The sequence below is a fragment of the Tenrec ecaudatus genome, chromosome 12 (genome assembly GCF_050624435.1).
Source record: "Tenrec ecaudatus isolate mTenEca1 chromosome 12, mTenEca1.hap1, whole genome shotgun sequence".
NCBI classification, from domain to species: Eukaryota; Metazoa; Chordata; class Mammalia; order Afrosoricida; family Tenrecidae; genus Tenrec; species Tenrec ecaudatus.
In genome coordinates, this window is record NC_134541.1 from 135746413 (window position 1) to 135766940 (window position 20528).

At 56.7% G+C, this 20528-nt stretch overlaps 1 protein-coding gene across 3 annotated transcripts; it reads right to left on the reverse strand.

Annotated features, from left to right (window-relative positions):
- Positions 1-1408: 1408 nt before the first annotated feature.
- KCTD7 (potassium channel tetramerization domain containing 7) lies at positions 1409-15590 on the reverse strand. 3 transcript variants are annotated; one of them, XM_075565012.1, is made up of 5 exons: positions 15316-15590; positions 12137-12306; positions 5300-5478; positions 4479-4851; positions 1409-1813 (listed from the first exon to the last, which is right to left on the reverse strand). In XM_075565012.1, exons 1-5 carry the CDS (start codon positions 15457-15459, stop codon positions 1777-1779), a joined length of 903 nt encoding a protein of 300 aa, XP_075421127.1. In that variant the 5' UTR covers positions 15460-15590; the 3' UTR covers positions 1409-1776. The 3 variants fall into 3 exon arrangements, with proteins under 3 accessions (XP_075421127.1, XP_075421125.1, XP_075421126.1); XM_075565010.1 differs by having other exon boundaries at positions 1409-2024; XM_075565011.1 differs by lacking the exon at positions 1409-1813 and adding an exon at positions 1881-2259.
- Between the last annotated feature and the right edge of the window lie 4938 nt (positions 15591-20528).

A 20528-nucleotide genomic window follows, 5' to 3' on the forward strand; every position in this document is an offset into this window, starting at 1 on the left:
TGGAACAGCCAGGTGAAGTAAGTTGTGTGTGTGTGAGCCTGTGTTTGCATTCCTGAATCTGTCACCTGATCCTGTAGGGTGGGGTCCCCTCTGTTGTACAGCAGGGTCTCTGGTTGGCGCAGACCCGACAGCACCTGACAACCAATGTACTTTTTTTTCATGTTTGCAGTAAACTTGCCTGCCACTGAGGACCCCATGTCCGTTTCAGTTGTACTTTTCCTTTTTTTTTTTTCAGTCACTCAGACCAAAATTAAGGACTGAGAGATAAGGAACATAGAGGGATTAAAAAAAAAATTTGGGGGGGTGATTTTTGTTTTAAAGCACACTGTATATAGCTACCCAGCCAATCTCAACAAATGAAATTAACATCCTGTTAAGTCTTCCATAAATGTGGTCCTTTTTCTCTCCATCCTCCGCCCTCAATATCCTGTTCCTTACCCCTCCCTATTCCCTATTCTTGACTTTTGGTGTAGAAACCCGTTACTAAATATTTGCCTTTAGAAGAATGACGAAGTTTGCTAAGAATGTTTTCTAGTTTTGCCCATGTCTCGTGGTGTTTGAGAGTTGTCATTGCATGTTACTGATGCATAAAATCCCACTGTGTGAATGTACCCGCATTTATTCATTCTCTTATCATCGGAGTGTGAGGTTGCTTCTGTTTTTGCTGTTATGAAAATAGCTGCAATAAACATCAGTGTACATGTCTGCTGATGCTGTACTCTTTACTTCTTGAGGGCATAGACCAGATCAGACGGTCACAGTGCCTTTTGACTTTGGGCTATGAGTACAGGCAGTAATGGGGCCAGGGGACACATGTGCCTTGATTAAAGGTCAGAATGATACAGAGACGTGGGGATGGGGGCAGCTGGAGGGGGGAGTAATTCCCTCCTCTTCGGAACTCACCTTTCCTGATTCACCCCGGAAGTGACACCAAGGGGCATCCCAGTGAGGCCACTCCTTAGCCAGTAAGATGCTACACAATACTTCAGAGGAGAGGCAGCATACGTCCATCTTTCTCAGGGGACCTGAGCCCCGTCTCTGCCCTCAGAAGGCAGTGGAGACACTTCAGCAGGGACTCCTTCAGAGTCACCTGATGGGAGGGCAGAGAGCTGTCTGCCTGTGCTACAACAGGTATGGTGTCCCCGTGGGCTGAGACAGAGCTGGAGTCATGCCAGAAGTTCTGTGAGGGTCCCCCTTCAGTCGGCAGCAGCCGCTCTATTCAGGACAGTGCCGCCCAGGCAGAGCCCACATGAAGCAAGGTTGATGGCAAAATCTGGGGGTGCCGTTCTATTCGGTGCAGTGCCCTCCAGATGCACCCCTAGTTCTGCAGAAAGCAAGCTGGTGAAGGGAGTGTGGGGGCAGCAGGGGAGGAGAGCAGGCCTCCAGAAATGAAAGCACACCAAGGCTCTGATGCTTGACTTTAATGCCTCCTGAGAGTCCCCAGGCCCTGTGCCCCCAAGTGCTCACAGAGCGGGGCATGAACATGCATGGGTCATGTTATCCCATGTCCACAGCCCAGCATGCATAGAAGGTACACACTGGGCCAGGGGCTTCCCACACACCCCGGTGCTTGCTTGTCCCCCCGCACTCCCAGTCTCTTCCCACGATGCCCAGCCCCTGCCCCAGTGTACACACATGGACATACATGCAATGTTTCTTCCACAATCGAAACACTGCCTCTTCCCACCACTGCCACCCCCACACTGCAGCTTTGGTGGGTGAAAGCTCTTTAAGTCAGGATCCGGAGTCAGGGGGACCTGGGAGCTCTCCTGAGCATCAGATGGGTATAGGAGGCAGGCGCTGGAGTCTCTGCCTGGGGTCAGACACGCTGTGTGAAGAGCCTGTAGCATCTGGTGGTTTCTCACGGCCTCTTCGGTGGCCCACCTCACACACCGTCCCCCCAAATGTCGTCCTCCCAGTCCTCCAGAGAACCCCCCGGGATGGGAGGGTCAAACCACTTGCTCAGATGGAGCCCCCCCACCCCGGGACAGCAGGGGGAGCTTTGTAGAGTGGGTGGCCGCCTCCTGCACGGGGAACAGCAGGCAGCTGGGAGAACCATCCAGAAGTGGGAAGTCCCCCGCTCCCCTTTGCTCAGACCAGTACTGGTGGAATCCCGCCCCTCTGGTCTTTGGCTATGGCCTCTTCCTGTCGTTGCTGTGGGGTTCTTAAATGTGTGTGCACTGCAGCTTGTCCAGGCTGGCACTGTGCCGCAGCCCACGCTCATCAGACGCCCATCTGCCAGCCCATTGAACCTGGCGCCTGGAAGGAAACGCCAGACTCCACGGACTGTGGCACATCCGGGGTCTGGTTCCCTAGGGGCCACTGGCCCGTCTGGAGGCGGGTGAGGGGCACTGACCCGCACTTCCTGTGCCTGGGGGCTCTCCTGGGGCCCTTCTTCCTGGAGCGGCTATTGAGGGCTGGACAGGAGCTGACTGGCGGAAGCCACTGCCTCAAGGATGACCCTTTCTCTGGAGGTCATAATCACAGGGCTCAGCTCTGACGCTGCCCCCTTGGTTGGCCTTGCCTTCTCAAACCGGGCCACCGGAGTTGTTTGGTTCCATTAGAACGCGCTCCAAGTGGGCAGCCTGTCTCCCTTCTGCCTACCTGCCCTGTCTCCCCACCTGGCCCAGGGTCCACTGCTGGGAAAAGCGCTTGGGGACTGGTCCTTGTCCGGGAGCTGCAGCACCCAGTGAGTCTCTGGTCCTTTCCTGAGCAAATGTGCATGTGACTGGGCAGTTGCTCCATGTCTCAAAGGGTGGACCCAGGGCCCAGCGCGAGGCTGCCCTGCTGACCACCGCCCTGCGCACTGGGCTCCACTCACCCAGGCTTCCTCCTGAGCAGCCAGCTCTGGGGCTGCCATGAGAGAGCTGGGCACACACTGGGCAGTACTGCCTCTTGTGGGCATGGACAAGGCGGGTATTGCTGTCGGAACGAATCAGGAGCCAGACTTTGGGTAGAAGCTGCAGGCAGACCCTCAGCTCCTGAAGCCATGGGGGAGAAGAGGATGTCCCCCTGCCCCTACCTGGGAACCTGCAGGTCTGTCTTCCCCGCTCAGAAATCTGTCTCCACTGTGCCTCCACTCACATCAGAGTGACATTCAGGTGCAACTCCCCCACCTGACCCCTGCCCACCACCCCAGGCACCAGGGGGTCCATGGCCTCCAGTTCCAGAAGGTAGGTGGCCCGGGCTTGGAGCCTGGCTCTCTCTCTTCGGCAGCCAGCCCTTGCCTCCACTTCCCAGTCTGCTCCTGTGAGACCCAAGTGGGTGCCCTCAGCAATTCTCTAAACCCCACTGTGGTGGAGCACTGCTGCGGAACAGACTAGAACTGGCCCAGCGTAGTGAATATTAAGTAGAAGCAGGTTGTCTCACCTTTCTCATACAGGTTGCCTGGTGGGTTTGAACTGCTCACCTATCTGTTAGCAGGCCTAAGCTTAACTCACACACCACCAGCTTCTGAAGACATCCCTTGGAGAGCTGGGGAAGGAGCCCACACTCCTGAAGGAGGTCCCCGGGTCAGAGCTGGTGCATTCTGATTCGTGCCTGCCTGAAAGACCACCTGCAGGTCCACTGGGCTGCACCTGGGCTGCAGTGGGCAGGGGGTCTCCCTGTGGAAGGCGGGAGCAGCACGCAGGGCCATTCATCATCTAGAGATGCTGCCTGACCCTCCTTCGCTGCCCAGAGCAGAGTGAACACCCACTGGGGGACAGAAAGCGAGTTCACTCTACGACTGACCAGCAGCCCAGGAGGCTGCACCTCAAAGAAGAGAAAGATCTAGGCACCCCTGCTTGCAGACCTGGGGACTCTCCACAGGGAGGCTTGGATCTCAGCTTTCTTCTGAAAGAAGGTAACACCCCCGCACCCATGGCCAAGCAAGGAAGGAGGTGGGCGGGGAGCAGTGAGCCCCCAGGGCGGGCTGTAAACGTGGCGGTGATCTAAGGCCAATTTGGTCCTCCACTTTGACAACTACAGTGGCATCTCCCCAAGAGAGTGAGTGAGGGCTGTGCTCTGGGAGGTGGGGCCAGGTGGGCAGTCCACATCTTCCCACAGTTGGGGAGGGGTGCTCCCGTGTTCAGTTGGGAGAGGCTGGCGGCTTGGGGCATCCCACCCCCACGCCCACCATAGCTATGGGCAGGAAGGGCAGTAGGGGATGTGCCGAGCCTACCCTAATTTGGCTACGTGCCTCTGTGAGGGTCTGAGGCTCAGGAGGGTCACTCTCTGGACTTCCGGGTCAACCCCTTGGAGACCCCATCAGCTACCAGCTCAGGGGCCATGCCTCGAAGTTGGACTGTGGGGAGTGTAGGTCCCCAGAACCCTGCCAGCTGGCCTTGGGTGCTGCAGGGGAATGGGGGCTGTGCTGCCCTCAGCAGGTCCAGGGCTGAGGGGCAGGCTGGAAGTGACCCCTGCAGAAACCTGACCTTGGCACCACCCAGGGGCCCCCGGCTCCTGCTGGAAGCCTCTGCTCAGGCCAGGCTACTCACCACCATGTGATCTTGAACTCGTAGATGGGCCGCTTGCAGTAATAGTGGTTGACCAGGTGCTTGTCACACACCCCGATGCACTGGTGGTCCACCATGAGACCCTGGGCCGACAGGTCCGTCACCAGGCAGTGCAGCAGGTCATAGACATCGGCCACGGCCTCCCAGGGTCCAAAGGACACGTCCACCTCGCAGTGGTGCTCAAAGAGCTGCCCGTCACTGTCGCTCCGCTCGAAGCGCAGGGAGCTGAGCAGCGGGCACTCGTAGGGCGTGATGGGCATCTCCTCCTTGAAGATGCAGATCTTGAGCTTGGCGAAGCGGGCCTTGCGCTGCACGGCGCGCAGCCGGGCGATCTCCACGATCCGCTCCAGGTGGTCTGTGGGAGCAAACACAACGGGCACACGGGGAGGTTGGGATGGGGTGCGGGGCAGGGGTGCCCCAATGACCTGTGATGCACTTGGGGGGAAGGACACAGGCAGAACCAGGCCCAAGGCCCATCCGGTCAGTTCAGACTCAAGACCTCCCCACTGGTGTCAGTCCGGAGCCACGCCCTGTCAGCTTCTTCGCAGAGACAAGTGCTGCAGAAGCAGGCCTTGCTCCCTAAGCACCTCAGTGTGGACTTGAACTTCCAGCTTTTAGGTGAGCAGTGAGGGTGTGAACTGTGATGCCACCCAGGGCCCCCAGGGCAAAAAGGAAACAGGTTGTGTGACGAGGGGGGGCCACTCCAGACCGAGTCCTCTGGAAGCAAGTGGCAGAGGAGCTGACTAAAATCCCCCCCTCCCAGAGAGGCCGGGGGCCCTCCCCGCCGTGCACCTGACCCTCACCTTTGTAGTAGGGCATGAGGCCCAGGAATGCCTGGCGCACCTTCTCGCCCTTCAGCGGCTGCATGTTCTCCAGCTGCTCCAGGAGCGCGCCGATGGCGTAGTACTGCGCCTCCTTGTACACGGCGCGCACCCGCTGCCGCGGCGGCAGGTCCCCGGAGCGCAGGAAGTTCAGCACGTCCCTGAGCGGGCAGGAGAGGGGGCTGGTGACCAGGGGCCCCTGGGCCAGTCTCCCCTCTGGGCTGGTTTCCTCGGCTGTGAAATGGGGCGGGCCGGGCACTAGCTCACAGTGCTGGGAGAGGATGCGATGCGCTCGTGCAGGAAGGACTCAAGCTCGTTGCCGCCACGGCCATGCTGACCCACAGCAACCCACGCGCAGAAACGTGCTCAGCAGCGGGGAAATTGGTGGGGGGGGGAGGTCAGCGGAATATTCATTTCTCCTCGCTTCCCTGCCGACTTGCCTCCCCGTCCCCAGGAATAAAGGCTGTATATACACAACACACAGTGACACAGGCAGTGAGAGGAGATGGCAGGAGGAGGAGCCCCGCTGGCCCCGAGGGAGGCGGAGGATGCTCACTTCCGGGAATGAGCCTGTTTCCAGCCGTGTCCTCCACCTGGCTGAAGGGGCCCTGGAGCCCCCTGCAGCCCACCATGCGCTGGGCCACCTTCTGGCCAATCTCTATATTGCTTCGCGTTTTAGCCGTGGTAAATATGGCATTTGCCAGTTGAACGTGAACTCCTTCCCACCAAGTCCATCCTGACTCAGGGCGCCGCCCCCCCCACCAGTTCCCGAGACTGTGACTCGTCACAGGAGGAGGAAGTCCCATCTCTGCCCCTTGGAGCAGCTGGCGCCTCCGATGCCCCCAGCGCCCGCAGCGCCGGCTTGGCAGCTTCAAGCTGCTGACTGGTGGTTAACAGCCCAGCGAGGACCGCACTGCACCACCAGGGCTCATCCGTTGGCCTCTGCATATAAGTCACCTCGCTGGACATGGCTCCTTTTGTGGCTAGTCCGTTCCACTCAGTGGGACGGGGCCTTTTCAAGAGCCCGCTATAATGTAGCCGACTAAGACCTCATTCCTCCTTCAGCGCCTGCAGACCGGTGGTCTGGCGGCGCAGTGAATAGGGGTTGGGCCGCTGACAGCAAGGTCTGCAGTTCACAACCTCCAGCGCCTTCTCCAAAGCGAGACAGCTGGGGCTTTCTACTCCCGTGAAGGGTAACAACCTCAGACGCTCACAGGGGGCAGCTCTTCCCAGTCCTGTAGGGTCGCTGAGTCGGAAGGGCCCCGATTGCAGGGAGTTCTGTTCTGGTTTGATGTGCGTGCCACCTTGTTCGTTCATCACTTGATGGACAGACACGGGGGTGGCTCCTGCCTTTGGGCGGTTGTTCATCCTGTTGCGTGAATGCAGGTGTGCGTGGATCCAGCTTTCGGTTTGAGAAGCTACCTAGGAGGGGAACTACTGGGTCACTGGGTAGGTGCAGGTTTCACTCTGGGTCCCAGGGGGGCGGCATTTTACATGCCCCCCAGCAGTGGGTGGGTGGAGGGGGTCCCCATTGTCCACCTCGTGGCCAACACCAGAAAGCACTCTGGATGGTCCTCAGAGTGGCTCCTTTTCAGCCGAGACGGGAGGGGACTTGTCTCTATCCGCACCATGAGAATTGGATGGAGGAAGACATTTAGTTTCGTGCCCTCTCCTAAGTCGAGCCCCCCCCCACTTTGGAGATTGCCGTTGGGAAGCACCATGGAGTCAGTTCCATCCCGTAGCAACCCCTGTGCACAACAGAACAAATGACAATGGGTCGGCCCGGCGCCATCCTCACGGTCATTCTCGAATTTGAGCCCATCGAGGTGGCCACTGTGTCCCCCGTCTTGCTGGAGGTCTTCCTCTGTCCTGTTGCCCGGCTACTTCACCAAGCACGGTGTGCCCGAGATTCAAACGTGCTCACCCAATAGCTTCTGTACAGAGGATAGTCTTCCAGCAGGCAACCATGCTTAAGCTCGTTTTCTGAGCCGCTCCTCCCTCCGGCACAGAAACTCATGGGAGCTGAAGTTTCTTACCTCAGAGCGTCAGGCTCAAGGCTGACATTTGTTACTCCTTAAGCTAAACTACCGGTCCGTTTTAAGATGGCTCCAGGGGATGTTTCTGGTTGAACGTTTAAAGATGACCTAAGCTTCAGGGGTGTATCCGCCCTACTCAGCTTCAGAGAGTCTGGTTTCCATGAGAACTTGAAATTCTGGCCTGCATATCCCCCCTGTGAATCCTCGCTCAAACAGTTCAGGCATGGTAGCCGGGCACCACCCAGTTCTTCTGGTCGCAAAGCAAAGGAGGCAGCTGTTCACGGGACAGTGAGTCACATTCCACTTCCTGCTCCTCTTTCTGACTCTCCTTCTTCCTCCCTGGCTCCAAGCCTTGGAGGGCCACAGGTGAGCTTATGAGATCCAGGCGTCACACAACAAACTAGGGGGCACAACAGAAGCAGCAAGCATATTATTAAGCTGCTGCACTGGGGTGTCCCATAAAATGATGACTGGCACCCTCTGCACGGGGAAACCACATCCCAGCAGGTGTCTGGTTGGACATAAACAGCCTGGGCATATCCTTTTTATTTGGGGCAGGGGAACAGGTGCGTGGGTGGCATTGTGGTAAACATACCCATCACTCAACTTCTGCCAGTTCAACTTTGTACTGGTGCACACCTCACTGGCAGCAAACCTGCCCTGAATCGCTCCACTCCTTCCCCCTAGCCTGACCTCCCTGTTCTTCTGCCCTGTTGCTCTTGGTAACCACTAAGCAACTCTGGCCTCTGGACACATTTGCCTTCATGACTTTTTATATACATGAGGGCCTATGACGTGCATCCTTTTACGGACTGGCCACTTCCCTTAGCATCACATCTTCAAGCTCAGTCCCTATGGTAGCAGGGTCCCGACTTCGATTCTCCTCCTGGCGGGGCAGTGGGTACTCATGGTCGGTTTGATGGGCATTACATAGTTTAGTTTCCACTTTGGGCTCCAGTGGGCAGTGCTGCCGTGAACACCGGTGGATGTGTCTTCTGGGTCCATGCGTAGGGGTGGCACTGCTGGGCCAGACAGTAGTTCTGGTTTTTGTTTCCCGAGGAACCGCTGTCCCCGCCCTGCTGGCCACCGTGACGGCACCATTCTGCATTCCCACCAGCAATGGAGAAGGGTTCCAAGCGCCCCCCACCGTCTTCAACGTTCGTTGTTTTGTTATTTATTTACTTTTCACATCCTGGTGGAGATGAAAGGGTATGTCACTGGGTTTGATCGGCACCTCTCTGGTGGCTTGTGATACATACGGAGCACCCTTTCATGTGTCTGCTAGCCATTCCAACGTCTCTTTTGGTGAAACGCCTATCGCAGGCCTTTGTTCATTTGCATTGTTTAGCTGATCTCCTATTAAGTTGTAACATGCACGCATATACCCTTTTTTGGAGGGGGATACACAGGGGGAGATGAATAAAAGTTTCTGTTATGGGGTCCCATTTACTTATCTTTCGCTGTTTATGCTTTTGTTCGATCTTGGGTAATCGACTGTTGGAAGCTGAGCCTGCCTGGGCTGCCCAGCTTGTTCTTCTGAAAATGCTCTGGCTTTAATTTGCACCTCTAGGTCCTTGATCCGCTTTGAGTTTGGCTCTGGGAGGAGGCACAGATGCTGCTTGTTGGTTTTTTTTCTGCACGCCGAAAGCCAATATTCCCAGCGTCCCTTGCTCAAAAGACTCTTTTTTTCTCCCCAGAGTGGACTTGGCCGCTCTGTCCAAAATCCGCTGACCGTAGAGGGGTGGACTGATTCTGTTCCGGTGGTCTGTGTGCCTACTGAGAAGGCAGCCCTGCGGACGAGACTGCTGCAGCTGTACAGCACAGGCGCTTTTAAATCACCAAGAGTGAGTCCTTGTGCTTTGTTTTTCTCTTCCCGCAATGCTTTAGCCACTTGGGCCCGGCCTTGCCTTAGAAGCTGGAGGATCAGACAGACTCTTAGAGGCTGCCACGTACCCTAACTGACTCGAGAGGACATTGAGAGGCTCAGCAGACTCATCACAAGGGAAGGGATGGCATCAGTGCTAGAAATCTCCCAGCAACACCAACAGTCCTGGATCCGATGGTTTCACTGGGGAATTCTACCAAACATTTAAAGACTTGATACCAATGCAGGTTAAACGCTCTCAAAAGATAGAGAAGGAAGGGCTGTGTCCAACCCAGGGACAAAACCTGCTATCCGGTTGATGCGAACTCCCAGTGACCCTCTAGGACAGGGTAGAACTGAGGCTGTCATTCTTTAACTGGAGGACAAAGCCGGCAGTCTTCCCCCTCCCACCCCCCACCCCACACCCGCAGAGCACTGGTGGTTTCCAATTGCTGACTCTGCGGATCGCAGCTCAACAGGCACCGACCACCATGCCACAGGGATCACAAGCCAGGGAGAGATCCCGCCCCCCAGAAGAAAACAGTAGGACACGATCTTTTAAGAGCACAGATGCAAAAATCCTCAACAAACTGGGAGGGGGCGGGGCTCTTCAAAAATGTCACTGACAAAGTCCAGAAGACAGGAAGGGGCAGGAGAGGCGGAGGACTGGAAATGGGGAACCCAGGGAGGAAGTGAGACCAGGGGTGTCACCTTGAGGGGATCGAGACCCATGTCCCGAAACAAACTGTGAACAAAGTGTGGAATGGAAAACCCATGCGCTCTGTACACCTCCACCCCCAACGACAGTGAAAAGTACAAACCAAGGCCCAAACCGGTCCCCTAGAACCTTCCGTGAGCCTTGGTGAATTCTGGAGAGCCCAGTCCTGGAGGGAGCCCCAGCTCAGGCGGCTGCTACGGGAGCTGCCAGCTGGGACCAGCCAGCACTGTCTTTACCCACACGGCCAGCGCACAGAAATCTTTTTATAGCTCTGTGGAGTGAAGTGACACTTTGTTTTCTCGGCCTTGGGGGGCAGCTGATAGCCCACAGGGGACACCCGGACTTTCCCAAGCAGACAGACGTGACCCTTCCCTGGTGTGGATGTTCCTTCTGGCTTGGCAGCCAGCAAAGAGACATGGGGTTTGGAAGCTTTCTGCCTCTCTGGTCATCTCATTCAAGGTCAAGGGCCTGGTCAGTTCTCTGGCCGCCTCCAGAGTGAAGAAAGTGTTGGCCACATTCCCTGAGAGGGACGTGGTCAGTGATGGCGCTGCTGCTGAGCGGGCACCTGCTCGTGGGACAGAGCAGGACTCTGCTTTGGGTGGGCACCTTTATGGGTACAGACTGCCAGGGTTTTCTGCCACGGGGTGGGTTTGAACTGTTCACCTGCAGGTTAGTAACCAAACACAAATCATCTGTGCCACCAGGGCCGGAGGAGGGGTCACCCCAGTGGTTTCTGTTTCGATCTCCATGCCTGGTAGGCCTGTGTGCGGGGTAGCTATCTTTCCTGATTGCACAAGCGTTCCTTCTGAGCAACGGAAGACTTTGCAGACTTTTCTGGGTGGAATCACAGAAGGGTGACCCTGCCTGGGCCCCTCCTGGCCTTTTGCGGTGGATATGTTTGGAAGGAGGAGCCCTGGTGGTGTGGTAGTTATGCACTGGGCTTGCTAACTACAAGGTCAGCAGTACAAACCCACCTGCTCGCTCTATGGGACAAAGAGGAGGCTTTCGACTCCCGTGAACAGTTAGAGTCTCGAAAAACCATGGAGGCAGTCTACCCCGTCCTTTAGGGTCGCCCTGAGTCAGCATCGACCGACTTGAAGGCAGTGAGCGTGGTTTCGGTTACTTTACTTTGAACTGTGGGAAGGAGTCTGGAGACCACCTGGGGACACTGAGGGTCCCAGAGCTCCGGAGTCTGGATCTCAGACTGCTTTACAGCACCCTCGCCACCAGGTGGCATCTCACTCCTTTCCAGGCAGATGACAACTTCTTGGTCTTAAAAGGGCCGCAGGAGAAGTAGTGTAAGGGCTGTCTGTGACTTCTTTGCCATTGTCTCCTGGAGGGGAAAAAACTCCGAATTCTGGTGGCTTAGTGGAATCCACCAGCCGCTCCTCCTGGGGAAAAAGATGAGGCTGTCTGCCCCCATCAAGATGTACAGCGTGGTGGATTCTACACAACAGTCGAGTCAGAACTGACTCGATGGCAGTGTGTGTGGTTTGGGTTTGCCTCTGCACAGCCTCGGAAACCTGCCCAGTCTGGGAAATCAGCTTGTCTGATACCGGATGGGGTCCTTCCCGACCCCCAAGTGAACGCCTGTCTACTGACTCCAGCTTACTGCTTCCCTCCTCCCCTTCCCGTCCACCTGGCCACCATGCAAACGGATTCTCCTGGTATGAAAACCATGACCTTGGTACTTGTTCTTCTTTGACAACAGTGATCTTATACAACAGTGGCTGTCCTTTTGTGATGAACTTTACTGAGCCTCACAATGGCCTCCAAACCCGTCCGTGTCCTGAGTGCTTCGTGCTTTCACCTTGTTCTTTAGCAACATGTAGTCAGTCTCCCCCTGGGCAGAAAGACGGGCGCTCTACTCCCACAGAGGGACAGTCCTAGAACGTCCCAAGGCAGCTCTACCCTGTCCTGCAGGGTTGCTGTGAGCCAGCGTCAGCTCGCTGGCAGTGAGTCAGGCGTGGTTGTTGGGGGTTCTATTCCATGTGGGCAGGTCCATCCTGTAGCACCTAGAGGTGCAGACAGCCAACAAGAACACCAGTTTGCCAACCCTTCTTTCCGTGATCGCTGCTGGATTTGCGCCGTCAATGCTGACAGTGGCCTCTGGGGATGGAGGAAGATGCCAAAGGTCCCCGCCCCCAGCCCACGTGGCGGGCTTGCAGAGACCACGGGTGAGTGTGCAGGGAGAGACTCACCCAAAGTAGGTGCCGTCGCGGTCGATGAAGTAGCGGCCCTCGGCATCGGTGGGGATGTAGTGCCGCCCGCTGAACATAGCGGCCAGCATGGTGTCTTCGTAGCGCCGCAGGGTGGACAGGCGCGTGGTGAAGTGGGCCCCTCCGATGTTGAGCGGGACCACTTCAGGGAACTGCAAAGAAGCCATGGGGGCTCAGCCAGGCAGTGGGAATGAGGCAAGCTCTCTGATGGGGCTCCCATACCATCCACTCTGTCACCCACCCCAGGTCTGGGGGTCCCCAGGAATGCACCCCAAATAGTTGAGGCAATGTCAACTCATGGTGGCCCCATGTGTGTCACAGTAGAACTGAGTCCCCAAAGGTTTCCGGTGGCTCATTTCTGGTAAGTGGGTTAACAGATCCTCTTCCAAGGTCCCTCTGGTGGCCTAGAACCTCTGACCTTTCAGTCAGCAGCCAAGTGCGTGCACCATTTGCCCCACTCAAGGCCTAGCTCACTTCTAAAACCAAAATCCAAACTCGATGTTGAGTTGACTCGACCTCTGGTGAGCCCAAGTGTGACAGAGTGAAGAAAGAGATGGTGACCCATTGCCTTCAAGACCACAGCTACCCCCCTACACCGCCCCCCACACACACACCAAGGAGTACAGTTCTGCTAAACAACGAATGACGTCGCCATGAGGAACCGATGCATCGCAGAGGGGTTGGGTTTTCATGCGGGCCCAGGCCTGTCCCCAAATGTTGTTGGTGGGGGTTGCTATGGAGTCAATTCCCACTCAGATGATGCCATGCATGTCACTGTAGAACTGTTCCCTTGGGTTGTCAGGGGGATGACCTTTCCGAAGCAGAGCGAGCACTTGGTCTGCCTTCGGGGACATCTCTGGGTGAGAACAAGACATCACCTGTTCAGCTACTAAGCAAGCCTGGCTGGGAGCCCTCTACCACCTGCTCCTCAGACCAGGCTTTCTACTCCTGTGAAGACTGACAGCCTCGGAAACCCGCAGAGGAAGTTCTGCTCTATCCTATAGGGTCGCTGTCAGTTGGCACCGACACGATGGCAGTGAGTTTGCTTTGGTCATTTTAAGTGAGCCCTGGATCGCTGTTGCTACCTAGAGGCCCAGGATGGGGTTACCCAAAGGCTCCCTCCTGGGCCGCCAGTCTGAGTCACACGCCACTGTGGCACCTGGTGTGATACACTGGCATGTCTTCTCTTCAGTCCCCTGGCCCTGTCAGATGTTAAAGTGCCCAAAGGTTGGTGTTCTCCAACACTGGGACATCTGGGGCAGGGCTCTGCAGGCGCCTCTTGAATATCTCCTGACACCTATTCCTCATTCTCTGTTCCTCACCATCCCCTCCCTACTGATTTTTAGAGACTGGCTCCAACCTGGCCGAGAGCTGGGTGTGTATGTGTGTGTGCGCACATGAAGAACAGGGAAATAGGGTGAGATTTGCCCAGGGAAGTTCCAGCACCCCCTCCCCACCTGGGGAAGCTCAGGCCTTTTTCTTTGTTGTAGGGCTTCCTTGGCCCATAGCTTCGGCCACAGTGCATCAGAAAGAGATGAGGCCAGTCCTTTCTCCCACAGACACCTGGGCCAACAGGCAGTTTACCCCACTGCCTATTTTGCAATGCTATGGCATCTCTTTGGTGCCAGTGAAAGTTTTTGCATGTTTATCCAGACAGGTGCTTTTCCCACCTTTCAAATCCTTTGTAAAATAAAATTCCAAACTCCCTGCTGTCCAATTCATAATGACCTTTTGGGGTGCAGATAATGGCCCCTGTGGGTTTGCAAGGTGTAAATCTTTACAGGAGCAGACAGCCCGTCTTTCTCTCTCGTTGTGAAGGAAGTCCCTAACAAAAAAACAAACTCACTGCCATCAAGTCAATGGTGACTCGTAGCGACCTGTAGGACAGGGCGGAACTACCCTCAAGGAAGTGGAAAGGTCTTCTGCTTGTTCTATGTCGTTGTTGCTGGTTTCTGTCAGGTCAGCCCCCAGCTGATGGGCACCCCATGAACAATGGGATGAAAGGCTGCCATGTTCTGTGCCACCCCCAAATAGTTCCTGTACTAATAATGCACAAAGCGCTTCTTAGGCCACCCTCCCCAACTGCTCTTGATTAAAAAAACGGCACAACCGTGCCTTCATGGGCCCTTTTCTTCCAACTACTAGGAGAACTTCCAAACGAAGTTCTTGGATCCACCCACAGGGGCCGACAAAGAAAGGCCTGGCGCTCTGCTTCCAGAAAGACGCTTTGGAACGCAGTTCTACTCTGACACACAAGGTGGCGCCTTGAGGCGCCAAACCAACTCCCTGCCCCCGAGGTGACTCAGAGAGACCATACAGGGCAGGGAAGAAGTGACCCTGTGGATTTTCGAAGCTGTCACTTTACAAGAGAGCATCCTTGTCTTGCTCCTGTGGAGAAGCTGGTGGTATCAAACTGCTGACCTTGCGGTTAGCAGCCCAATGCATAACCACAGCATCACCAGGGCTCCTCGGCGTCTGGCTAGCCCTGTCCATTCTCACAAGCTCTGGGTGCTGGAGAAGCTCACAGGCTGCGGAAGGCGGCTCCAGGTGCAGCAGCCCCTCGGGCTGGGGCAGCTTAGAAACTCTTTAACACTCAGCCCTCACCTGATCGTCACATGGTAGTGACCGAAGGGCACAGGGAAGGAACAGTTCCCGGGAAGGGAAGTCGGCAAGGAGCTAATGGGACCCACCCCTCTTTCAGCCCCACTTTCAGCCTCAAGTCGTACTCTGCTCCTAAGGGCCTCGCCAAGCATGGCCGGCTGGCCCTGGGGGCTCTGTCCCCGCGGCCCAGGCTCCCCACCTGGCACCACCTAGCCTCCAACTCCTGGTTTCCACCTCCAGTGCCCAGCAGCGCCCGTCTGCCTCTGGCTTGCCCTGCTCCTGAGGGTAAGGGGGAGTCCCTAGGGGCAGTGAGGCCAGGGGCCGCGGGCAGGGACACAGCTGCACCCGGGTCTCCCCCGGGAAGCCACTGGCACCTGCGCTCGCGGTCCTGTTAGCGGCCAGGCCGCCCTCCGCCGGCCCGTGGGGGCGGGGCAGCGGGGTGGGGCCCGCCATCCTCGCCGGCGGGGCGCGGTGGAGGGTTTGAGGACCAGGTGCCCCGCGCAGGGGAACACTCGGCCGTTCCCGGTGGGGGTCCCGCACCCCCAGGCCCGGCCCGGTACCTCTTGGGGCAGCAGCGGCAGCGCATGCCCCGCCTGCGTGGCCGTCGGGGTGGCTGGCTCCAGAAAGTCGTCCTCGGCGTCGGAGCTGGACATGGCACCGGCCGGGCGACGGCTGTCTGGCTCCCGCCCCGTGACTACCACCATCCCTCTGGCTCTGCACAGGGGGCGCGGCTCGGGCACTAGCGCCCGGCAGCGCTCGGCGTGACGCGGCGGCGGCGGCAGCGGCGGCGGCCGGAGGGCGGCGCTCCCCCTGCCGACCGGATCGAGACCACCGCGGCCCCGGGCCTCACCCGAACGCCGCTCCCATTGGCCGAGCCCCGGAGCCCCGCCCCTGCTGGGCGGCAGGCTGGCCCAATCGCAAAACAGAAGCTCGCCGGCCGGCGTCAAGCCCTGCTCTGATTGGTCCACTCCGCTCTCTAACGTTGATCCCGCTAAGCAGGGAGGCGGGGCCCCGGGGGCGCGCTGCAGGAGCGCGCGGCAGGGGACGCCCGGGACGGGGTGCGCGCGGCGAGCGCGCGGAGCAGGGAGCCTAGACCTGGTTGTGCGCTGCGAGTGAGGGGTGGGGGTGCCTGGAGCTGGGTGCGCGCGGCGAGGGTGCCCAGGGCGGGGTGCGGGAGGCAAGTGCGCCGTTCAGGATGCGCGCGGCGAGGTGCGGGCAGTGGGTGCCCGCTGCGGGATGCGCTGTCGGGCCTAAGCTTAGTGTTCCTGAGGGTGGCACCCGCCTGGGGTCTCCAGGCCAGTGGCCTTGTGACCCTCAGATCGCCTCCGATGAAGGATGCGGAGGGAGGAAGGCCCAGGGATCAGAGTGGAAGGGGACAGTCCCTCCTCAGGCCTAGACCGGGCAAGACCCGGGTCACTAGAGCGGCCCGGTCGTACTCCTGGGTGGTGCGCAAGAAGGTGGACCGGAGGAGGTTCTGTGTCGGGGGTTTTGGACCTCCCTAGTAACACTGTCAGCGGGGATGACACCAAAATCGCAGTATATAAAATGTTTGTGCAGTATTTCAGCAGGAATTGATTTTTTTTTCATGAAAATATCCCTGTAGGTACTTATAAGCAGAAAAACAAAAAATCAACCACTACCATCAAGTCAATTCTGACTCAGAGCCACCACCCTGCATTGTTTCTGACGCTGTGACTTTTATTTATTTTGCTATGAATCTTTATAGGAGCAGACAACCCCATCTTTCTCCTGGGCAGCTGCTGGTGGGTTTGAACCAATGACCTTGTGATTAACAGAACCCCTAACCCACATGCGGGATATAAAAGACTTCCCCAGCTTTCCCCCAAAGATATGCCAAACACCAGCACGTGGTGGGAGGTCAGATGCTTAGAGGTATTCTCCCTGAAGGCATTCAGCCATCAGCCTACAGTCTGGTCACTGTAGCTGGGGCTCACACCCTACTGATAAGGAAAGCAATTGTTTCTCTGAGCCAGAGAAGTGGTCAAACCTGCTCAGTGACATCCACAGTTAGGCTGCCATCCTGAATCTAGGATCTGCCCATCTTGTCACATGTGTACCCCCATCCCTCCCCTTCCTATTGCCTGTATACCCTTAGATCATCTCCCTTTCATTACTGTATTGCCTATAGTACAACCCCTTCCTGTAACGTGTCTTTGCCTGTAATTAGAGGTCTTGCATGCCCCCAAAAGATATATAAGCCTTGCTCTCTCGCTTCTGCAATTGCCACCTTCCACATCTTCATGTGGACAACCAAGCGGGGTTGAGGTGAGCATGCTACCATGAAATGTGTCTAACTCCTTTCTTTCGCTCTCGTCCATCTCTCTTATTCTCTATGACTTTACTATAATCTTTACATATTATTGCTGTACAACTGCGCCTGCCGGGTCTGTGATGATTTGTTAGGGGCTGGCTCCCCTGACACCAGATGTCCTATTGAGCGCTAGTGGCACAGTAGGCTATGCACTGAGCTGCTTGCCACAAGGTCTTCAGTTCAAACCTATCAGCCACTCTTGGGAAGAAAGATGAGGCTCTTTGTGCCTATAAAGATTTACTCGTGTATTATAAAAAAAAAGATTTACTCGTGTATAGTTTGGGAAACCCTTAAAGGACAGTTCCACTCTGTCCTATAGGGTCACTCTGAGTCAGAATCGACTCGATGGCAGTGAGTTTGGGGACCAGATGCAACTCACACGAGAAAGCTCCAAATGCAAGGGTCACCCCGGGTGATGGCCACCCCTCTACTCCAGAGCCCACGCGGTTTGAGGGACAGGAGCCGAGAGCCTGGCTGCGGAACGTGCTGGAGGGCTTCCATGAGGAATGCCGTTTTCCAGAAGGTTCTGTTTATTCAGGGGATGCAAGGTCAGCCCCCTGGAAGGGGCCACTGCGTGGGTGGGAAGGGCCGGGCAGGATCATGTGTTGGTAGCAGCTGACCTCTCCCACAGGGAGCCCAGTGACTCTCAGGGCCACAGGGAGGGGGCTGGAGTCTTGGAGGAGAGGCTGGGAAGCTCGCCAAGTGGGGGAAGGGCACTCCTCTGAGAACACAGGCCCTTGTGAGGGGGCATGGGAGTGTCCACCCTCTAGGCACAGGCACAGGCTCCCGGCTGAGGTCAGTGAGCTGGCTTGGGGCCTGCTGCTTTCTCCTCTGGTACCCAAACCGGAGGGCTTTGAATGCAGATGGATTCCCACAGGCTGCTTCCCAGTCCCTGCGCTTTCTCTCCCAACTCACTTTCAGGACCGTTTGAATCAGGAGAAAAGAAGAAGAGCGCCCAGCCTGTGTCCACCTGGCCTTCTCGTAGCTTTCACTGAGATTGCAAGATTGTCCAACTCTTGCCTGTTGGGTAGTGGGTTAGGCATTGGGCTGCTCGGGGCAAAGTCAGCGGTTCAAACCCATCAGCCACTCCCCAAGAGAAAGAAGAGGCTGTCTGCTACTCTAAAGATTTACAATTCTTAGAAAATCCCCCCTAGAGGACAGTTCTCCGGTGTCCTGCAGAGCCATGGTGAGTCAGAATCTACATGGGGGCAGTAAGCTCCGTTGCATGGATTTGGACTAAGGGCCACCCCGTGTGGGTCAGAGTGGAAGTGTCTCCGTTGGGTTTTCAAGGGCTGTTTGCTTGTTTTGTTTTTCCCAAAGCAGTTGGCCCGGTCTTCCTTCAGAGGCACTTCTGGATGGACTTGAACCTCCAACCTTTCAGTTCACAGCCCAGTGCATTCACCCAGCGATGGATCTTTCCTGCCTTAATGTCACCACTCACACTCAGTGCCACTGAGTCACTTCTGACTCCTAGCAGCCCGATTGGACAGGGTAGGACTACTCCCTGGAGGCTTCCAAGATGTGATGCGTTGTGGGAATGGAAACCCACATCTTTCTTCCAAGAAGGGACTGGTGGTGTTGAACTGCCGGCCTTGTGGTTAACAGCCCAGTGTGTAACCCACCGTAATCCTGGGGCCCCTGACTGACTATCGCAGCGGCTGGGAATTTAGTGCTGCCATCCTGCGCTCCTCTGCGTGCTCAGAGATCTGGGGGGCTCTTCTCCGGGGCTGGCTCTCTGGTTTGGGGTGTGCACTGGTCACTGTGGGTACCCTTGCAAGCTGACACAGGGCCTGGGGCTCTCCTCGCTCAAGCCAGGACTGCTTTATGTGGAGCCATTGGATGAATCTTGTTTTATATTTTCATTGATTATTTAATTACAATGAAAAAAAGATACATACTATCCACTATGCTGCTATTGGGTGTCCTCGGCTCATTTCCCACTAGGCCTGTGTTCAGCAGAATGAACCACTGCCCGGTCCGGCACCATCCTGTGACATCTGAACCCATGCGGCAGCCACCATGTCAACGGTGGCCCCTCGTTCCTGCTGACCCTGTTCTGTACCTTCTCTAGGGACTGGCCCCCCTGATAACATGTCCAAAGTATGCGAGACGACGTCTGGCCGTCCTCTTGCCTAAGGAGCATTCATTCCGGTGGCGCATCTCCCAAGGCAGATCTGTTCCTTCTGGCGGCCCCGGCAGTCGGAATTCTCTGCCAACACCACACTGTTCGAAGGGACCTGTGCTGCTTCAGTCTTCCTGAGTCATCGTCCAGTTTTGCTGTGAGTCAGAACCGACTCCGGGCACCTACCAACCACAGCACCCTAATATGCACCCCGTCTCCTGAGGGGTGGGGCCTCTCTACCACCCCACCACCTTCTCCCCGCCTGCCTCCCAGCCCTCAGAAACCACAGCGGCTTCCCACTGGAGGAACTGGCCTTCCACAGAGGCAGTGAGAGGCCATCTAGGGGCGATAGCTCCCCTAAAAGTACTTGCCAGCTCCGGGGCTCCTGTGGTGAGTCCTGCCGGGAACGTTGAGATGTGGTGGGAATGTTCCAGCATCTGATGATCCAGGATTCTTCAAATCCACAAGCTCCGGGCCTGCCCACGTGGTTTCTGTCACAGCCCTCTGCCCTGCTGTGAGTGTGGGGCTGTGGAGCTGACACAGAGGTGAATGGCTGTGGCCGGGAGATTGGGCTCACAGGCCATAGTCCGCCAAGCTCTGCCTGAGAAAGAACCCAGCGCACGCCCCACCCCCACCCCTGACCCCAGGGCTCTGTGCCAACACGCTCCGTCCACATAGTCTGAGAGCTGAGGCCAACCTCAGAGCAAGAAGAAGCTCATCCGAATCAGGCATCTTAGATTCAAGCTCCGGTCATCCCTCTATGAAGAACCACCTGTGGCTATTTTTCCAGTTGATTAGGATGGGGGGGAGTTCATCAAAAGGTTTTGCTTAAATAACTGACTTGGCAGAAAACAAATGATTTTCAAATCGATCTAACTGACTCACTTGCTACCAGGTAGGCCACCCCCACCCCCCAATAAATCAATAAAGCAACTGCCATCAAGTCATCTCTGCTCGTGCTGTCATTAGGTTCCGCTCAATCAGTTCCTTCTCACTGAGGCCCGGTGGCCCACAGAACAGGGCACCATCGGTCCGGGGCCATCGTGCGAGCCCACGTGGCAGCCCCTGTGCCAGTCCAGCTTGTGGAAGGGCTTCTCTTTCCCCTCCCCCTCTACTTTACCAAGCACGGGTTCTTCTGCAGGGACTGGTCTCTCCTGACCACATGCCCAAAGTACCTGAGACCAATCTTATCCTGCTTGCTTCCGAGGAGCATTCTGGCTGTCCTGCGTCTGAGACATCTGCCTGTCCTTCTGGCAGTCCACGGTGCTGCCCGTCCTCCTCACCACCACCACGATTCAAACGGATCGATTATTCTGCGA

Coding starts and splice junctions, on each gene's coding strand:
- KCTD7 (XM_075565010.1), bottom strand. CDS start 15,459: ATGGTGGTAGTCACGGGGCGGGAGCCAGACAGCCGTCGCCCGGCCGGT. Junction 4,852..5,299: donor CCTCATGCCCTACTACAAAG/GTGAGGGTCAGG, acceptor TTGCTCCCACAG/ACCACCTGGAGCGGATCGTG. Junction 2,025..4,478: donor GAGTTCAAGATCACATGGTG/GTGAGTAGCCTG, acceptor TTCCCCGTGCAG/GAGGCGGCCACCCACTCTAC.